General features: G+C 43.3%; 1 protein-coding gene across 4 annotated transcripts; it reads right to left on the reverse strand.

The window, feature by feature from the left end:
- Positions 1-8,543: 8,543 nt before the first annotated feature.
- On the reverse strand, positions 8,544-18,223 carry LOC116858925 (zinc finger protein 135-like). Of its 4 annotated transcripts, none has more exons than XM_032843877.1 (3): positions 17,954-18,223; positions 17,043-17,209; positions 8,544-10,651 (listed from the first exon to the last, which is right to left on the reverse strand). In XM_032843877.1, the coding sequence occupies exon 3, from the start codon at positions 10,328-10,330 to the stop codon at positions 9,386-9,388; it is 945 nt and encodes a 314-aa protein (XP_032699768.1). In that variant the 5' UTR covers positions 10,331-10,651; positions 17,043-17,209; positions 17,954-18,223; the 3' UTR covers positions 8,544-9,385. The 4 variants fall into 4 exon arrangements, 3 of the variants coding, with proteins under 3 accessions (XP_032699768.1, XP_032699769.1, XP_032699770.1); XR_004381045.1 differs by lacking the exon at positions 8,544-10,651 and adding an exon at positions 13,803-13,843; XM_032843878.1 differs by lacking the exons at positions 17,043-17,209; positions 17,954-18,223 and adding an exon at positions 13,772-13,806.
- Positions 18,224-18,982: the final 759 nt, after the last annotated feature.

The following is an 18,982-nucleotide window of genomic DNA, read 5'->3' on the forward strand; positions in this document are numbered from 1 at the left end:
TGTAATCAAATATAGCATTAAGAATAACAGGAGGAACAGGCATCTTGAGTCTTGTGACTTGAGGATACACAACATCTACGTAGATTTCTTGCCAAAAATGCTTAATCTGAATCTAATCGTGAGAAAGTAATCCAAAAATACGGACTGCGGGACATTTCACAAAGCAACTGGCCCGGACTTCTCGAAATGTTAATGGCATGAAAGACTAGAGAGGTCGAAAGACCATTCTAGACTGAAGAAGACTAAAGAGGCAGGACAAACATTGTAATGTGCTGTCATTGATTGGAAACTGGGCAGTGGGGCTGTAAATGACATTTTGGGATAAGTAACTGGCTCTCTGTTAGATAATATTATTGAATAAACATTACACTTCTTGAGTTGAATGATGGCTTTGTGCTTCTGTTTGGGAGAATGTACTTGCTCATACAAAATGCAAACTGACACATATTCTTACAAAACATATGAAGTCAGGACGAAATGCCACAGTGTAGGCAATTTAGTTTCAAATAGTTCAGAGAGGAAAAACATACACAGACAAAGCAAATGTGGTAGAAGGAAAAGAAAAAGGAGGAGAAGAAAGGGAGGAAAGGAGGGAGGATCTTCAGCTTCCTTCCTGCTGTTGTTTCATTGTAAAATTCATTAGGTTAATAAAATCCTGCCATTTCTTTTCTTTTCACATTTATTTATTTATTTATTTATTTATTTATTTATTTAATTTGAGAGAGAGTGAGAGGTGCAGAAAGAGAGGGAGAGAATCCTCAGGCCGACTCTGGGCTGAGTGTGGGGTCCGATCTCACCACCCTGAGATCAGGACCTGAACTGAAACCAAGAGTTGGACGCTTGACTGAGACACCAAGCACCCCTAAAATACAGCCATTTTTAAGGACAAAAGACCAGAAATTTTCTGCCTTGCATGCTAATCCTAACCACCTGGAATTTGGGGATTCAAGACCCACTGGAGGCTGGGAAGCAAGGACTTGGCCCAGAGCCTGGTGGTGAGTTAGATCTAGGACACCACATGTGACTGAGACACTTTGTGTAAAGGAGGCAGAAAATAAATCCAACCACCAAAAAGGGGAGTTCACAGGGACATTTACATGAGCAACCCCCAAACTTGGTAATGGAAGTTGGGGTTGGGTGATCTTCCTCTCGGAAATCATAATCACAGACCTATACCAGGAGGGCTTGGCATTTGAGCTAATATTTTCTTCATGGTCCAGGAAATCTCAGTCGACAAAATGGATTTATTCAATTCTCTGGAGAAACACCCCACCAGACATTTTTCAGTATTCCCACAGAGGAAGGTCAATAACATTTAAGCTTATAACTCATAACTCGTGATTATGAAACCACAAGACACCAAGCCAGATTAGAGTAGAAACCAGGCCAGATTAAAGTAGAACAGTATCTTTAAAGTTCTGAGAGAAAAATAAGAGCCAGTCTAGGATTCTTTACCTGGTGAAAATAGACATCAAAAATAAAGACATCAGGGGCACCTGGGTGGCTCAGAGGGGTTAAAGCCTCTGCCTTCAGCTCGGGTCATGATCCCAGGGTCCTGGGATCGAGCCCCGCATGAGGCTCTCTGCCTCTCTCTCTACCTACCTCTCTGCCTATTTGTGATCTCTGTCAAATAAATAAGTAAAATCTTAAAAAAAATAAATAAAAAATAGAGACATCAGTCAACAAACACTGACATTTTACTATCAGCAGATTCTCACCAGAGTAACTTCTTAAAGATCTCATTCAGAAAGAAAGGATAGGTCTCCAGAAGGAAGTTCTTCTGCAAAGCAAGAAGGGACAGTCGTGTGGGTGAATCGCAACGATGACAATGTTAGTGCTTACACTATTTAAGATGGTGGGAGGAGGAGCAGCGGTCTATCTGTTGGAAACACTGACCCAGTTCTTCTCCCCTCCCTGAGTCCACACCCTCTGTGCTGTGATTGTATAGCTCCTTTAGTACTGAGGTGGAGTCTCTTTCCCACCTCGTGAATCCAGTCTGGCCTTGTGACTTGCGTTGGCCAATGGAATGTGATGAAAGTTTGGGTGTGCTAGATTAGAGCTGAGGCTTCAAATGGCCTTGGATGCTTTTTTCTATTCTCTTGGGCCACTGCCGCCAGGGAAGCATGTCTGAGCTAGCCCACTGGAATAGCAGAGAGGAGAACAGAGCCATTCCATCCAAGGCCGTCCTCTGCCAGCCTACCTCAGGCGACCCACCCCGACAAGAGACACAGGACCCATTCCAGCTGAGATCACATCAGCAGCACCATCCAGCTGACCTGTAGGTTCATGAGGAATCATACATAGCTGTTGTTTAAAACCACTCAGTTTTAGGGGTGCCTCAGACGATTAAGTGTCTGACTTGGGCTCAGGTCGTGATGTCAAGGTCCTGGGGTCCTGAGCCCCACATGGAGGGTGTCTTCTTCTCCCTCTCCCTCTGCCCCTCCCCCCTCACTTGCATGCCCTCTCTCTCTCTCAAATAAATAAAATTTTAAAAAGAACAACAGGATCGAGCCCCGCATGGGACTCTCTGCTCAGCGGGGAGCCTGCTTCCTCCTCTCTCTCTGCCTGCCTCTCTGCCTACTTGTGATCTCTGTCTGTCAAATAAATAAAATCTTAAAAAAAAAAAATTAAAAAAAAATAAAAAAAAATAAAAAGAACAACAACACTAAATTTTTAGCCTGGTTTGCTACACAGCAATAACTGATACAGTAGTGAAGTTAAAACGTTCTAAGGTCCTTAATGTTTTTGTAGGAACAATGATATTAATTTTAGAGTTTCAGTTAAACATGCTTTAATATAATTTAGCTTGTTAAAAATGTTAACAATAACCATTAAATAGAAACAGAGTATATACATCTCAAACCTATAAAGTAAAAAATAAAACCTAATCAATCTGAAAGAAAACAAAAAAGAAGAGGGGAAAGGCAAATAGAAGAACAAGACTAGGGGCGCCCGGTGGCTCAGTGGGTTAAGCCTCTGCCTCTGCCTTCGGGTCACGTCATGATCCCAGGGTCCTGGGATCGAGCCCCGCATTGGGCTCTCTGCTCAGTGGGGAACCCACTTCCCCCCCTCTCTCTGCCTCCATCTCTGCCTATCTGTGATCTCTGTCGGTCAAATAAATAAAATATTTAAAAAAAAGAAGAAGAACAACAAGACTAACTGGTAAAAACACATTAGTGTGATGGTTAATTTTATGTATCAGTTTGACCGGCAGGGATGCCCAAATATCTGGTTAAACATTATTTCTGGGTGTGTCCGTGAAGGTGTTCCCAGAAAAGATTAGCATTTGAATTGGGGGCTGAGAAAATCAGAGTGCCTCCCCAGTGTGAGTGGGCAATGTCCAATATGTTATGGGCTTAAACAGAACAAAAAGGCCAGGGTTGAATTAGCTCTCCCTGCCTGACTGTTGAGCTGAGATGTTGGGTCTTCCGCCCTCAGTGCTTTTGGTTCTCTGGCTTTGGACTTGGGTTGGAATGACACTTCCAGCTTTCCTGGGTCCCCAGCTTGTAGACAACAGGTCACGTAAGTGCATGAGTCAATTTCTTATAATATATATCACTACTTATCCAATAGAATATATATATGTATATATAATAAGTAGTGATAAGTAGTGATATATATAAATATATATGCATATATAAATATAAAATATTATTATATATATAATATATATAAAATATTATTGGTTGTGTGTTTCTGGAAAACCCTAACAAACTCTTCCAGAAGTGGGAAAAATCATTAAGCTGGATAATCCCAAGAATGCAAGTATTCTTTGACATTAGAAAATCTATCATTAAAAAAAAAAACAACTATCATTATAATTTACCATCATCTCAAAAGATGCACATTTTACTTCTGTCCAAGAAAACTTATTTTAAAAAAAATATAAAAGGATTCCATTATACTCATCATTTTTATTAGACTACACCATCATAAAACATACATGATGAACAGGTCATAAGTGACTATATCAACGATACCTAAGAGTCACATAGCACTTGATAGCTTGCAAATCACTTTCCATCCATTATCTACATAATCTAGCCACTCTGAAGGAGGTATTACATTTTTAAAAAATATATAAATGAGGAAACAGATTGAAAAGGATGAAGTGATTTGTCCCAAATCCCAGTTATTTTCATTTATTAGTTGGTTCTCTAGGATATCCTGTGTTGTATATCAAATTTAAATGAACAGATATCTATATACATGTAATATATAATAGGAAAAAAACCCCAAAATTCTGAATTCAATTCTCCAGTGGTTTTTACGTGCTCTTGGAACAAAGCTATAAATAAAAAAAACTAACACAATAGTTCATATGTTTACGTACTTAATCAAACCTACCTTTCCTTCTGAAATTTGTAATCTACAATTAAATACTGGTTGTTTCCTCAACTTAAACACTATAGTTCCTTGAAAGCTAGATGAAGCTTGCAGCCTGGTAGTTTCTACCTACCAACTTGGCAACTTATATTGGAGGGACAAGTGAGCACTCCTCTTGGTACTTAATCCTAACTAGTTGCATATACCTCTGTATGCCACAAGCCTTTGACAACTTGACCTGCTATTTTGGTGTCAAATGAAAGGATGTCGTGGGAAATATGTAGGAGTGCTTTTCCCTATTTCTCAAAGTATAGCTAAAAACCATGGACATTCTATATAAAACGATGTTAAGATTCTGAAAGGTGGGGAGAATACAAACTGGCTGGGGACCTCAGGACCTGAAGAACAACACAGACTGAGTCCCTTGGGTTTTCCTTTGCCCTCATCTATCCCAGACTGGATTCTGAAGAAGCTGGCAACCAAGAAATGCCAAGGGGCACAGACAAAAACCAAACCAAACCAAAACAAACAAAAATGGCTCAAGAAAATCTGTTCTTGGGGCGCCTGGGTGGCTCAGTGGGTTAAAGCCTCTGCCTTCGGCTCAGGTCATGATCCCAGGGTCCTGGGATCGAGCCCCACATTGGGCTCTCTGCTCAGCAGGGAGCCTGCTTCCTCCTCTCTCTCTGCCTGCCTCTCTGCCTACTTGTGATCTCTGTCTGTCAAATAAATAAATAAATAAATAAAATCTTTAAAAAAAAAAAAAAGAAAATCTGTTCTTTCTTAATAAAGGATGAGGAAAGAAGTGGACTAGCAAGACAGAAAACTTGTAGACAATACCCATCCTACTCCAGCCAAAGAGCTGAGACCAAATGGGGAGCCTACACTTCTACTTCCCCAGTCTGTAACAAGGTTCCTCAGTGCTCCACCTCTGCATCACAGTGGTATCAGAGAAGGTCAAGTAAGGACAGAATTTTCCAAACCAACTCTTTCCCCATCCCACCCTGGCAGTGCCCATGGAGACCATGGGGGAGAAGGCTTCCAATGCTACCCAGAGACAAGACGTCTCTCCCCTACCTCGCTGGTGTGGGCTCAGTAGAGGCCTGGTAGGGAGTTTTAACTCCCACCCCTACCTAGCAGTAGTGAGGACGCCTATCCTGGTATCAGTAGAGGCCAATGATGAGCCTGCACTTCCAACACCAACTTACAGTAATAAGCAGTAACCCCTCAACCCTTTCTCCAAAGAGGCCTGCCCAAATAGAAGCTTTAAATAGGAAACAGAGTCTCATAACATAAAACTCAAAATGGCCATATTTCAACTAAAAATTGCCGGCGCACACAGAAGGAAAATCTCAACTCAAATAAGACAGCCCACAGATGCCAACACTGAAATGACACAGATGTTAGAATTACCCGATAAAAGATTTTAAAATAGCCGTCATAAAATGCCTCAATGAGCAAGGACAAACATGCTTGACGCGATTTTAGAAAAGAGTTTCAGTAAAGAAGTAGAATACAATCAAATGGAACTGAAAAATAGAAATGAAATAAAACCCAATGATGGAGTCAACATCAGAAGGGAAGGGGCAGAGGAAAGAATTAGTGAAGTTGAAGATAGAACAATAGAAAATACGCAACCTGAACAACAGAAAAGAAATTACTGTGGATGGAATTGTGCGTCAACCATCCCCCAACCACCAATTCATGTTGAAGCCCTAACCAATGTGACTGTATTTAGAGACAGGGTTTGCAGAAGGTAATTAAGGTTAAATGAGGTCGCAAGTATGGGGTCTTAAGCTGATAGGATTGGTAGCCTTGTAAGATAGAATTCTCTCCGCATGTGCAGGCAGGCAGGAAGAGCCGTGAGGACAAGCAAGGAGGTGGCTGTCTACAAGCTAGGAAGAGAACCCTCTTACCAGAAACCCAATCAGTGCATACCTTGATCTTGGCCTTCCCAGCCTCTAGAATGGTGAGAAATGAACTTCTGTTATATGAGCCCCCCAGTCTATGGTATTTTGTTTTGGCACCCCCAAGCAGATTAACAGATTTTGGCACCTTCAAAAGGGGTGCTGCTCTAACAGATGCCTAAAGATGTGAAAGCACCTTTGGAACTGGGTAATGGGTAGAGGTTGGCAGAGTTTTGAGGTGCACGCTCTAAATATGGATGTTAAAGGCCGTTCTGATGAAATCTCAGACAGAAATGAGGAACACGTTACCGGAAACTGGAAGGCAATCCTTGTTGTAAAGATCCAGTGTTTTGTGGAAGGTAGAACTTATAAGCAAAGAAACTGTAGACATTCAACACAGATTTCCAAGCAAAGTGTTGGAGGTGTAGCTTGGGCCCTCCTTACTGCTTATAACAAAATGCAAGAGGTGAGAGGTACATCCAAGGACTTGTTAAGCAAAAACAAAAACAAAACCCCCAAACCCTAGAACTTAGAGATTTGGAAAATTCTGTCCGCCCATATTGCAAAATATGAGAAAGCCTGTTCTATAGAGAACACTAAGGGTGTGGCTGAACAACCATTTGGAAAAGAGAACAAGGGTGTGACTCATGCGTGTGATTACGTACAGCCATCTCCACAGAAGCCGGGATGGTACCAGCAGAAACATGCCAGCTGGGACTCAAGGGACAGAAAAACTAGACAAATGGAGGAAGACTCTCAGATCCTACAGGACTGGACAATAAAGCTACTCAGCCACAAACATGCTCTATGTTTCAAAAAAAAAAAAGAATGACTCAAGTCAACTTCAGGATCATCGCTGCCTCCTGTGTCAAAGGGTGGGGACATCACCTTAGTTTCAACAGGCCAGCTGCCACAGATGCCAACAAAGTTCTGGAGGCAGGGCTACCCAGCAGAGACTTGGTGCTGAGACTGCTGCCAGTGGGTCCAGAAGGTGGGATCACTGTCTCAGTGGATCTGGAAGGTGGGGCATCAAGCCAAATAAGGATTGTTCTCAAGACCTAAGATTTTATGGAGTTTGTCTTGCTGGGTTTTGGACTTGCTGGGGACCTCTTACTCCTTCCTCCTTTCCTATTTCCCCCTTTTGGAATGAGAATATCTATCACATGCCTGTCCCACAATCCTATTTTGGAAGCGTATAACTTATCTGGTTTCACAGGTTCACAACTGAACAAGAATTTTGCCTCAGGATAAATTATACCTTAAGCCTCACCCATATCTGATTTATGTGACATTTAGGTAAGATTTCAGACTTGATGTTGGAATGAGTTAAGATTTGAGGGGTTGTTAGGATGGAGGAAATGTATTTTGCATGAACATGAATTTGGGGGAGCCAGGGGCAGAATGCTATGGACTGAATTGTGTGCCCCCCAAATTCATATGTTGAAGTGTTAACTCTCAGTGTGAATTGTATTTGGACACAGGGGTTCTCAGAGGTAACTAAGGTTAAATGAGGTCATAAGGCTGGGGTCCTAACCAGATAGGACTGGCAGCTTTATAGGAAATAGAAGAGAGAGAGCTCTCTTTTCCCATGAAAGCACCAAAAAAAGGCCTCGTGAGGACACAGCAAGAAGGTGGCCCTTTGCAATCCAGGAAGAGAGCCCTCACTAGGGGCCAAAGCTGACAGCTTGATCTTGGACTTCCCAGCCTCCAAAACTGTGAGAAATTCATTTCTGTTGTTTGAGCTCCCCATTCTAGATTATTTTGTTATGGTAGCCTGAGGACATAGAGGTAAAAATGTACTCTGGTGGGGGGGGGGAAGAAAAAAAAAACAAACAGAAGAAGAACAGAGCCTTGGGAACCTGTGGGACTACAATCAAAGATCTAACATGTGTGTCATCAGGGTCCTGGAAGGAGAGAAGGAGTGAGGGCTGGAAAATGTGTTCAAAGAAATGATGGGTAAAAATGCCCCAAATGTCAAAAAAAAAAAAAAAAAATGCCCCAAATGTCGTGAAACACATACACCTACAGACTGAAGTTCAGAAAACAGGATAAACTCAAAGAAATCCACATCAAGACACATCATCAAACTTGTGAAAACTAAAAACACAATACTCAAAATATGTGCAATAACCTTCAAAGTTTCAATGAAAAAAAAATATATATATATATGGCTGTCCTGTGCCTCTACCCGAGAATAAAATGGTGAAAGGTATTTCAAAGTCTTACCAAATTTCACAATCCAATACGCAGTGTCAGCTCAGGTCTACAACTTAATGTGACTATGGTATGAATGAGTCTAAAGTACAAACTACATACGATTGAGGTAAAATCTTTATAAATAAGCACATCCTCAGGTAACTTAGCTTAAAATAGGTAGCTTAAAATAGACTGAAAACATCAAAGGTCCCTTCTGTACCTTCTCTTTCTAGACTGTCAGTCTTGACCTCTGGAGTTAGTACGATTCTTAGAGGGCTGTGAATCAGTAAGCAAGGTCTCCGAGACAAAGAGTGCGGCAGCAGACTGGCACGCCGACGTTCCTTGGTGTCGGGGTGGAAACTCTGCACCTGGCCAACTAACGCGTCTAATACTTTCCCTGGTTGGGAGCACTCATTTGGGTAGTTATCGCAACCAACATTTCTTGAGTTCATTCCCCCAGTTCTTTTTCTCGATCTTTCTCATCTATCTCCTAAGTGACCCTGTACTTAAGCCTGAGGACCACTTCCCTTCCACCGCCACTCCCAACCCTGGACCAACTTGTTGTGAATTCTTAATCTCTTATTTCTGCCTCTGCAATTTCCCTAAAGAAGCCCTCATCTCTTTAAAGCTTCGTCTCCTTAGCATTAAGAGACTATCCAGCCCAGACAAGATGCCTTCTTTGCATCACCACACACCCTGTTTCTCTCCCAAGGATTTGGAAGCTTACATACACCTTAGGGTGTTGGAAATAATCATTCTCTTTCCCCGAGGAAATTTAAAGTCCTCTGCTGCACTGGAAAAATGTCAAACCCCTCCTTCACATCCTAAGTACGTTATGTATTAGCAATGACTTCTCAATATTTTTGCGTGACACACTCTGAACTTCATTTATAGCCCTCACATGACGTTTAGTAATTGTCTGCTAAATATGTTCTAAAGGTACCACATCGACATGGTCTCTATCCAGTATGAATTCTCTTTTGCTGGCCAAAGGCTGAATGCTCACTAAAGGCTTTTCCGTATTCTTTGGTTTTCCCTCCAGCATGAGTTTTCTGATGTTGAGAAAGGGATGAACTCTGGCTGAAGGCTTTTCCACATTCCTTACACTTATAGGGCTTTTCTCCAGTGTGAGTTTTCTGATGCTTTGTAAGAGATGAGCTCTGGCTGAAAGCTTTTCCACAGTCCTTACACTTGTAAGGTTTCTCTCCAGTGTGTGTTCTCTGATGACGAATAAGGGCTGAGCGGTCGCTGAAGGCTTTGGCACAATCATTGCATTTATAGGGTTTCTCCCCAGTGTGAGTTCTCTGGTGTTGAGTCAGGGCTGAACAGTAGCCAAAGGCTTTCCCACACTCATTACACTCATAAGGCCTCTCCCCAGTATGAGTTCTCTGGTGCTGAATAAGGCCTGATCGATCACTAAAGGCCTTCCCACATTCATTACACTTATAGGGTTTCTCTCCAGTGTGAATGACCTGATGCTGGGTAAGGAATGTGCTCTGGCTAAAGGCCTTCCCACACTCATTACACTCGTAAGGTTTTTCTCCAGTATGAATTCGCTGATGTTGAGTGAGGTATGAGCTCTGATTAAAGGCCTTCCCACATTCACTGCACTCATAGGGCTTCTCTCCAGTATGGATGATATGGTGGCGAATGAGAGCAGAGCGGTGACTGAAGGCTTTCCCACATTCATGACATTCGTAGGGTTTCTCTCCAGTATGAATTCTCTGGTGTAGAGTAAGGTGTATGCTCTGGCTAAAAGCTTTACCACATTCGTTACATTCATAGGGCTTTTCTCCTGTGTGAATTCTCTGATGCAAGACAAAAGCTGAGTAGTAACTAAAGGCTTTCTCACAATCATTACACTTCCAAGGTTTCTTCTCGGCACAAATCTTCTCGTGCCTCATTAGATCTGAATTTTAAGTTCTTTTTAAATGAATCACAGTTACGTAGTCTCCCTCCTTGCTGTTGAGTAAGAGATGACCTCTGACTAAAACTTTTCCCAAATTCATCACACTGGTAACGTCTCTCCCCAGAAGATTTCTTCTGAGTGACAGCCTCCTGTATTAAATGTTTCCCATGGTTTTCCTGCTGACTCTCTAAAGAATCCTCACATTCACAGGAACTTTCCTTTGGAAATCTTTCTAGTAACACACCAGGGGCTGATTCTTCCTCAGAAATATTCTGTTCTGTAGTAAGCTCCTTGCCTTCTGGTCTTTTCTCTCAGTCTGAAAAAAAAAAAAAACAAAAAAAACCCAAAAATACACATGGATCATTTCCTACACAGGAAAGAAAAATAACTGCTGTGGTAGGAAAATAATGAAAAACAAACAAATGAAAAACATTTACACAGAACAGAGGAACTTGAAAGCTCTCAAAAATCGCTTCACTATTTTGAAAGAACTTGAGAAAAGAAAGATGAGTGGGCAAAGAGGTGCAACTGCCCAAAAGGGAAAGAGTGAGCAGGCACTCAATATATTCTATTCTATCCAGGAGGGGAGGAGATGAGAAAGAATAAGTGAGAGTAAGACTAGGAAGAGGTCATGTGGGGAAATGGCAGATGAGATTTAAAAACGGGTGAAGTGGAGACAGGGAAAGACAGTCTTGTGGGGATTGCCCACTCTTACCCCCTCACTGGAGCCGCCACACCTCATGCCTTGAAATAATCAATGTTAGTTGAGCTCGTTGCTACCAGTCTTTCCCCATCCCAGGATTTCCCAATCACTGCTAATAGACTAACCTTCAAAACCTTAAAAAAAAGTCTCTGTTGGTTCCATTGTCTCAAGATGAGACACGGATTCTCTAAGCTAGCATTTAAAGTGGTCCAGATCAGGGCACCTGGGTGGCTCAGTTGGTTGAGCATCTGCCTTCGACTCAGGTCATGATCCCAGGGTCCTGGGATTAAGTCCCGCATCAGGTTCCTTGCTCAGCTGGGAGTCTGCTTCCCCCTTCCCCTCTGCTCCTCCCCCTGCTTGTGTGTACTCACACGAGCTGCGTGCACTCTCTAAAATAAATAAATAAAATCTTCAAAAAAAATTAAAAAAAAAACCAAAGAAACAAAGTGGTCCAGATCAGCAACTTCACATCATCACAAAGCTTAGTGATTAAGAAGCAAATGGAATGTCTGGGTGGTTCAGTTGGTTAAGTGTCCAACTCTTCTTGATTTCAGCTCAGGTCACAGTCTCAGGGTCATGAGACTGAGTTCCATGTCAGGCTCTGCGCTCAGCATGGAGCCTGCTTGGGATTCTCTCTCCTCCTTCCGCCCCTTCCGCTAGTGATCTCTCTCAAATAAATAAATAAATAAATCCTTAAAAAATAATAAATCCCTTTTCTTTTTCTTTTTTTAAAGATTTATTTATTTATTTGACAGACACACACACACAGACACACACACACACAGAGAGGGAGCACAAGCAGGGGGAGTGGGAGAAGGAGAAGCAGGCTTCCCACAAAGCAGGGAACCCAGTGTGGACCTCGATCTCAGAACCCTGGGATCATGACCCGAGCCTAAGGCAGACTCTTGACGACTGAGCCGCCCAGGCACCCATAATCTTAAAAAAAAAAAAAGAAGCAACTTATCACCTCTGACTGCCGCACACTTAACAAACCTCAAAGACTTAAACAGAACGAAGTTCAGAAAAAAAGAGCGGCATGTAGGGAGAAGGGCAAATCCCTATATGCTCAGACTTGTTCCCAATCTGTCAGGGCACCTGCCCCAAATCCTAGGTTTCCTAGTAAGAGTTTTGGAAGAAAAGCTAAAAATGTTTAAATATTTCCAGGCTTAAATGCTCCTTAATATCCATAAATAAAACAATGCAATACAATGTTCTCAACTACATGCCATAATCAGGGAAGTACCTGGGATTTTAAAGGGCAAATGGGTAGAAACAGGTTTAAGGCAAATGGACTTTCAGGACTTTCAGCTATGGGGAATGGAGGAATTAAATCCCCAAATGTCCATGGAGAACACACAGGAAGTGGAGGGAAGTAAGAGACTGCCTGTCTGGTGTTAAGGGTTCAAGCTGAAGGATGAAGAAGATGAAAAGGTTAGGCAGGTAAGTAACAAAAGCCTTGAAAGCAGGCAGAGGAATACAAAACTGGCAGAGTGGGGAATCTAACAGTGGGATGCTGCTTCAGTTAGACAAGGATAAGACTAGGGAAAGTATAATTAGCAGGCAGTCCATGACAGTATCCATTTTGATAGAAATGATCAAGTCAAATTCATGATATCTTTCAAAATAAGTTGCCAGGACTTAATCAATAGTTCTTACTTGCTTAGCATTTGGCCAGATACTATTCTAAGCATTTCTCTTGGATTATTTCATTTGATCTTCACAGCAACCCTATGACTTAAGTGCTATCATTATCCCTATTTTATAATTGGGGACTTTGAGTCACAGAGAGGATAATTCACTTGTTAAAGGTCACAGAGCTCGTAAGTAGTTGAGATTGGCTTTGAACACATTTAGACTGGTTCCAAGGTTTGCACTCAACCACTATTCTATGCTTCCTCTACTTACATAAAGAAGAAGGCAAGGGGAAAGTCAAGAGATCGATTTTTAGTCATTGATCTGAGACAAAAAGTCACACTCTTGAGATAAAATAACATATATGAAAAGCCTGGTTTAGAGCCTAACAGACAAGCATATTATTTTTTTTTAATATTTTATTTATTTATTTGACAGACAGAGATCACAAGTAGGCAGAGAGGAAGGCAGAGAAAGAGAGGAGGAAGCAGGCTCCCCGCTGAGCAGAGAGCCTGATGTGGGGCTCAATCCCAGGACCCTGGGATCGTGACTTGAGCTGAAGGTAGAGGCTTTAACCCACTGAGCCACCCAGGCGCCCCTATTATTATTATTATTTTTAAAGATTTTATTTATTTGACAGATAGAGATCACAGGTAGGCAGAGAAGCAGGCAGAGAGAGAGAGGAGGAAGCAGGCTCCCCACAAAGCAGAGAGCCCGACGCAGGGTTCAATCCCAGGACCCTGGGACCGTGACCCGAGCTGAAGGCAGAGGCCCAACCCACTGAGCCACCCAGGCGTCCCAACCAAGCATATTATTAACAAATACTGAAACGTTGACTTCATTTTACCTTATTTGGGAAAAAGAACTGGTTTGAAAGGGTGGAAAATATTTATTTTCTAAAAATTAAAAAAAAAAAGTAAAAAGTATGCATTTATAAAAGATGATCATCCACAGAGCTGGAGTGCAGCGCCGGAGAAAGGGACTTCACTGCGACATTTCCACAGGTCTAGTGATATCTGGAGAGGCTCCTCCACAAGCACTTCCAAGATGCTTTGACCCGTTTGATCCCACTGGCCATCTGAGTTTTATGTTACCACTTACCTGACGCTTTTGATACTTCTCTTTCTAGCTCCTCCAACTGAGGGATGACATCACGCTTGGAAACTGGAAGCCCTGTTCATGGGAAAAGAAAATTCGTTTGGTAAAGAGTTTATTCAGTGTTATTTCCTTGGTTATTAGGAAGATAGTATAAGAGAACGAAAGAGGGGAGCATGGGTGGTTCAGTCGGTTAAGAGGTTGCTTTCTTCTCAGGTCATGACCTCAAGGTCCTGGGAGTGAGCCCCACATTGGGCTCTCTGCTCAGTGGGGGGTCTGCTTCTCTCTCTCCCTCTGCTATCCCCCCCACAACTTGTGCTGCCCGGCTCTCTCTGTAAAAAAATATAGTTATGAGTTAACTATATTCTTGGTGGTATGGTTTCAGACTGTAAGGGGTTCAAGAAATAGGCAAAATTTTTCTCTCTAGTTTTCCTTTAAGAATAAAATCTGTCTGGGACGCCTGGGTGGCTCAGTTGGTTAAGCCGCTGCCTTTGGCTCAGGTCATGATCCCAGTGTCCTGGGATCGAGTCCCACATCAGGCTCCTTGCGCAGTGGGAACCTGCTTCTCCGTCTGCCTCTGCCTGCCACTCTGTTTGTCTGTGCTCACTCTGACAAATAAATAAATAAAATCTTTTAAAAAAAAAGAATAAAATCCATCCAATACATATTAAAAGTTAAGATGTTTGCTATACCTGTCACGGAATGTAGATTTATTTGTAAAACAGTATCTCAAGCTCAAATTACCAAAGTCCCCAAAGTGTTCCTGCCATGTCTCATAATGGCCCTGATGAGTGTGACACCCGCCACCCTGCTCCGTCTTCTCTCTCCCCCCTATCACACACTACTCCTCCCACATGCCCTGTGCCTCCAGCTGGTGGTTGCCTTTGAGATGTGGGCCACATTCCCTTTAACCCCCTTATACAAGCTGCTTCCTCTTCCTGAATGTTCTCCACCTGCCGCATCCTTTCAGCTATTTCAATCCTGCTCACACTTCATATCTCAGCTCAGGTGTTACCCTCTCAGGGAAGGCTTTCCTGGCTCTCTGGGCTGAAGTGACATGTTCTCTCCCTTCTCTCGGGTGATGCACACACTGACTTTGTGCGTCATGTCTGTGTCTCCTATTCGATGGGAAGCTCTACGAGAGCCACGGCCGGGTCTAATTTTGCTCACGGAAGCAACCCCGGTTACCTGGCACAGAGCAGAAACACTGTATTTGTCAAAGGCTGAACGAAGGAAGGAACGCTTGAAGAAGAAGTCGTAGAAACAAGTTAAAATGAAGTTCTGTAAAAGTGGGCATGGGAACACAGAGGGGGAAGGGAAGGATATCAGGCTGTTGCAGAGTGCCAAGACTAACCTTGATCTATGGGACAGGCACACAGTTCAGACTGTCTCCTAAAATGCAGGGTAAGGGAGCAGAGTGGGTCATGCTCCTCAGAATCTGTAGCTGATCCATTTACTGCTGATAACACCGATGTCTACTAATTTTTCTAATTCTATATAAAAAAATTCATGTACAACTTTAATTTAATATTGATACATTAAAACAGACCAGTTCCCTGGGGTGCTAGCAAATAAAGTCTTGTCTCTCTTTAAACTACCACTTTTGCCATGGTTCCCTGAACGTAACTATGAATATACTGGGTAATTTCGTTTGTAGTCAGCATTCCAGTGTTTATGATGCAGCTCTCCAAAAATAAATGGTAAAAACAATTCATATAATAAAATAAAGTTAAGAGAACTACCTAATTGGAAAATCCTCTGCTCAAAATAATTTAATTCTTTATTTTTATTTTTATGTTGGATCTTTTTTCTTTTTTTTACTTAAATTCAATTAATTAACATAGAATGTATTATTCGTTTCAGAGGTAAGGGTCACTGATTCGTCAGTCTTATATAACACCCAATGTTCATTACATCACCTGCCCTCCTTAACGTCCAGCCCCCAGTTATCCCATTCCCCTTCTCCCTTCCCCTCTAGCAATGCTGTTTGTTTCCTAGTTAAGAGTCTCTTACAGTTTGTCTCCCTCTCTGATTTCATCTTGTTTTATTTTTCCCTCCCTTCCCCTATGCTCCTCTGTTTTGTTTCTTAAATTTCACGTATGTTAATTCTTTAATACTTTAAGTATGAAATCACTACCCTTTTTATTTAAGTTCATGGTCCCTTAAGGCCATATGCCTTAGGAGTGATCAACATAGCAATATAATTTATACGGTTTTCTCTCTTTACAAATAGTAACAGTAATAGACTAACTGGCAGTTCCTTTCAGACTTTAGTTTCCTGAGAAAACCTCAGCAATTGAACTTGTTAAAGAGCTGCTGCTCAGTGTGCTTGTGCTGGGGCTGGAAGACACAGGAAGACCAACTGGAAACTGTCCAACAGAGGCTACTGACTCTGTCTCCCCTTTCCTCTGAAAGAGATCTACAAATTCAGATCAGAACGCCCAGCGTTTCAGACCTATGTGCTGGGAGGCAGGTCTGAAGTTGTCAAATAGTCCCACTGCCTTTACCACAGAGTCTGCTATTCTCCCAGGGTCTCAAGCCAGAGCCTACAGAAACATCTTGACTAATTTCCCTTCAATCAGAGAGAGGTACGTTTCATCTTGCTGGGCCTCTACAAACTTTTATGGGGCTTTTAAGACCCCGTGTAGGTTTTCCTGCAGACTGACTACAAATACCTAAGCTTCCCTTACCACAATCCAGCTCACCCTATGGTGACACACATACTGTGAAGACCTCCAGTGTGCTTACAGACTTTCTGCCAAAGCTGTTTCTCTCTCCTCTATTCTATTCTCCAACTACCTACTCTCTCTTGTTTTCCAAAGTATAGCTTTTATTCCAGTATTTTTTCCCTCAAATACTTTAGAGGATGGAAAACCTCTTCCAAGGCCATTTATGACTTGTCCTACCAGTCATTTCTGCATCTTTATATGTATATATATCTTCTTGTTGATTAACTATTTTCCTTATCTCTATCTTATTTCCTTGGTAAATTTTGTGAGTCAAGGAAACTGGCTTTTATTACTTTGCGTCTGACCATGAGGCCAATGACAGCACCAAAGAGCGAGTAAGAGTGAACTGAGCACTCAGTGTATCGAGAAGGAATGCCAAAGGGAAACTTCTGCACAAGTGAGGAGCATTTACTGTCTGGTTCATCACTCATCATTTTATCAGGATGAACCCAGTGGTCTAGGAATCATGGGTGAGCAACTCCTAAACAATGGAGGAAATCATATTTCTGTTCTGAAAACAAAAGAGAATAAAGAAGAAATTAACCCACCTGGGATGCAGGCAGGGGTCAGTAGCCCGGTGGTCATGCCATTTTCTCCAGCATAGAAAAGGTGTGAGTCCTCAGAAAGTAACCCTACAAGTGGAGTCAGGAGCCGTGATGATTACTCTTGCCATGTAGTAAACTTGCAGATACTGCCGTACACAGCTACTTGTCACCTAAGAAGAGTCAACACAGGAAATCGAGGGACAATCCCACAGCATCCCTGAATCAAGACAAACATGACCATCATTGCCTCCCACTCCTCCTATACTCCTCTGCCCTTAAATTCTAGTAAGATTCTGCTATGAAAATCTGGACATATAAATTAAATACGTATTTCTCTCTCTCATCGGCTGAGTGAGAGTGAAAGTAATACTCAAAGTTTCTGTGTGTCCATCCATTCCTCATTTAATGACCCATTCTTGTCCTATTCTAGGCTCACAGGATGAAGGAAGACTAGTTAAAGTCTTCTTGAACTGGTTTTTCAGATACAATACTGGCATTCTTAGGAAAGCAATGGGTCTTATGGTGGTGGTGGGGGGGGGGAATCCTGGATTCTAAACAAATCCTGTGACTTCTGGAATCCTCACTTTACCCATCTGCCAAATGGGTATGACAATCTCCTTCCTACCAACTTATGGGGCTCCCGTGAAGAGAAAACGAAATCATTATCAAAAGCCACATTGTTGGATCTGATGATTTGGGGTGCAAGGGAGGCATACATCATTCCAAAGACCAGCAGGGCAAGAGGTAGCGGGCTCTCCCTCAAAACCTCAACGTGAGACCAACCAGATGGAAAGAGCTGTGGTCTCACAGAGAAGACGTGATGCTTCCCCTTCCAGAGACTGCCCAGCCAGAGGGCAGCCTTTCCCTTTTTCTCTCCAGCAGGCTCTGCGGCCGCATCCCTCCGAAATTCTCACCTTTGCCCCAGGCTCCATGGCTACTCCCTCCCCCGGCCCGCGCAGGTGACGAATGCCGCGGGAGAAGGGAGCAGCGAAAGCGCGAGGGACCCAGTGTGTCCACCGCTCTGGTGCACTCGGAGGCCCGGGACCGCGCGCGCGAATCTCACGGGGCAGTCTGGCGCCACCCCGGGGCCCTCCCGCCGCCCTCCTTCCGGCCACTCAGACTTGGAAGGCCCCGCGTTCAGGCCCCTCGACAACAGGCTCGACCTCCTGCTCGATGGGGAGGAAGCGCCGGCTAGGCGACAAAGGTATCTAGGAGTCCGCCAGGCCAAGTTTCGCCGGCCGAACTCGAGGCTGAACTACAACTCCCAGAATTCTCCGCGGGGCGCGGTGCATGTCGCGGAACGCCGCTTCCCAGAGGACTCCGCGGGACGCTAGCCAGGCGGACCTCCCCGTTGGGGGCTGATGGTCTCGCGACGCCAGGCAGTTAGTGGGTCTCAAAGAGCCTGGAGTCCCCTAGAAAAACCCTTGCTGGCTGCTCGAAAGGGCGGCTCGTTGGTGCTGACTCTGGACCCATTCCCACAAGATGTATTCGGCCGCGCTAAACCCCGCCTAGCATGATACATTTACTGCCCCGCAACTGTGAGGGGCTAAGGGCCTGGCGGCACCCTGCCCCTCCCCCGCCGGGTTCCCTCTTTACCTGCGGTGCTCCGTCCCCCTGGCTTCCTTTCTGTGCCTGTTAGGGTACAGAGTCGACCACCCCTCAATTAGAGAACACTCTCGATAATGCAAGTCACACAGCGAGGTTTATTTCCAGCTAGCTGGGGTCCAAGTATCTGCCCGGCGCAGCAGGTTTCAACAAGGACCCCGAGCACTCAAAGCCAAGGGTTTATATAGCATTTTCAAGGCACTTTCCCATAGCTACATACATATCTTGCACCCCACTTTGACAGTTTAACTTTAACCTTTTGCCACCCTGACATCACCCTGGCGCCATCCTGGCGGTTAAATGGGATTTAGGTTTAGAAGAAATTTAACTTTATTTAC

Source organism: Lontra canadensis, unplaced genomic scaffold, assembly GCF_010015895.1.
Source record: "Lontra canadensis isolate GAN:19392208 unplaced genomic scaffold, GSC_riverotter_1.0 scaffold144, whole genome shotgun sequence".
Classification (NCBI taxonomy): Eukaryota; Metazoa; Chordata; class Mammalia; order Carnivora; family Mustelidae; genus Lontra; species Lontra canadensis.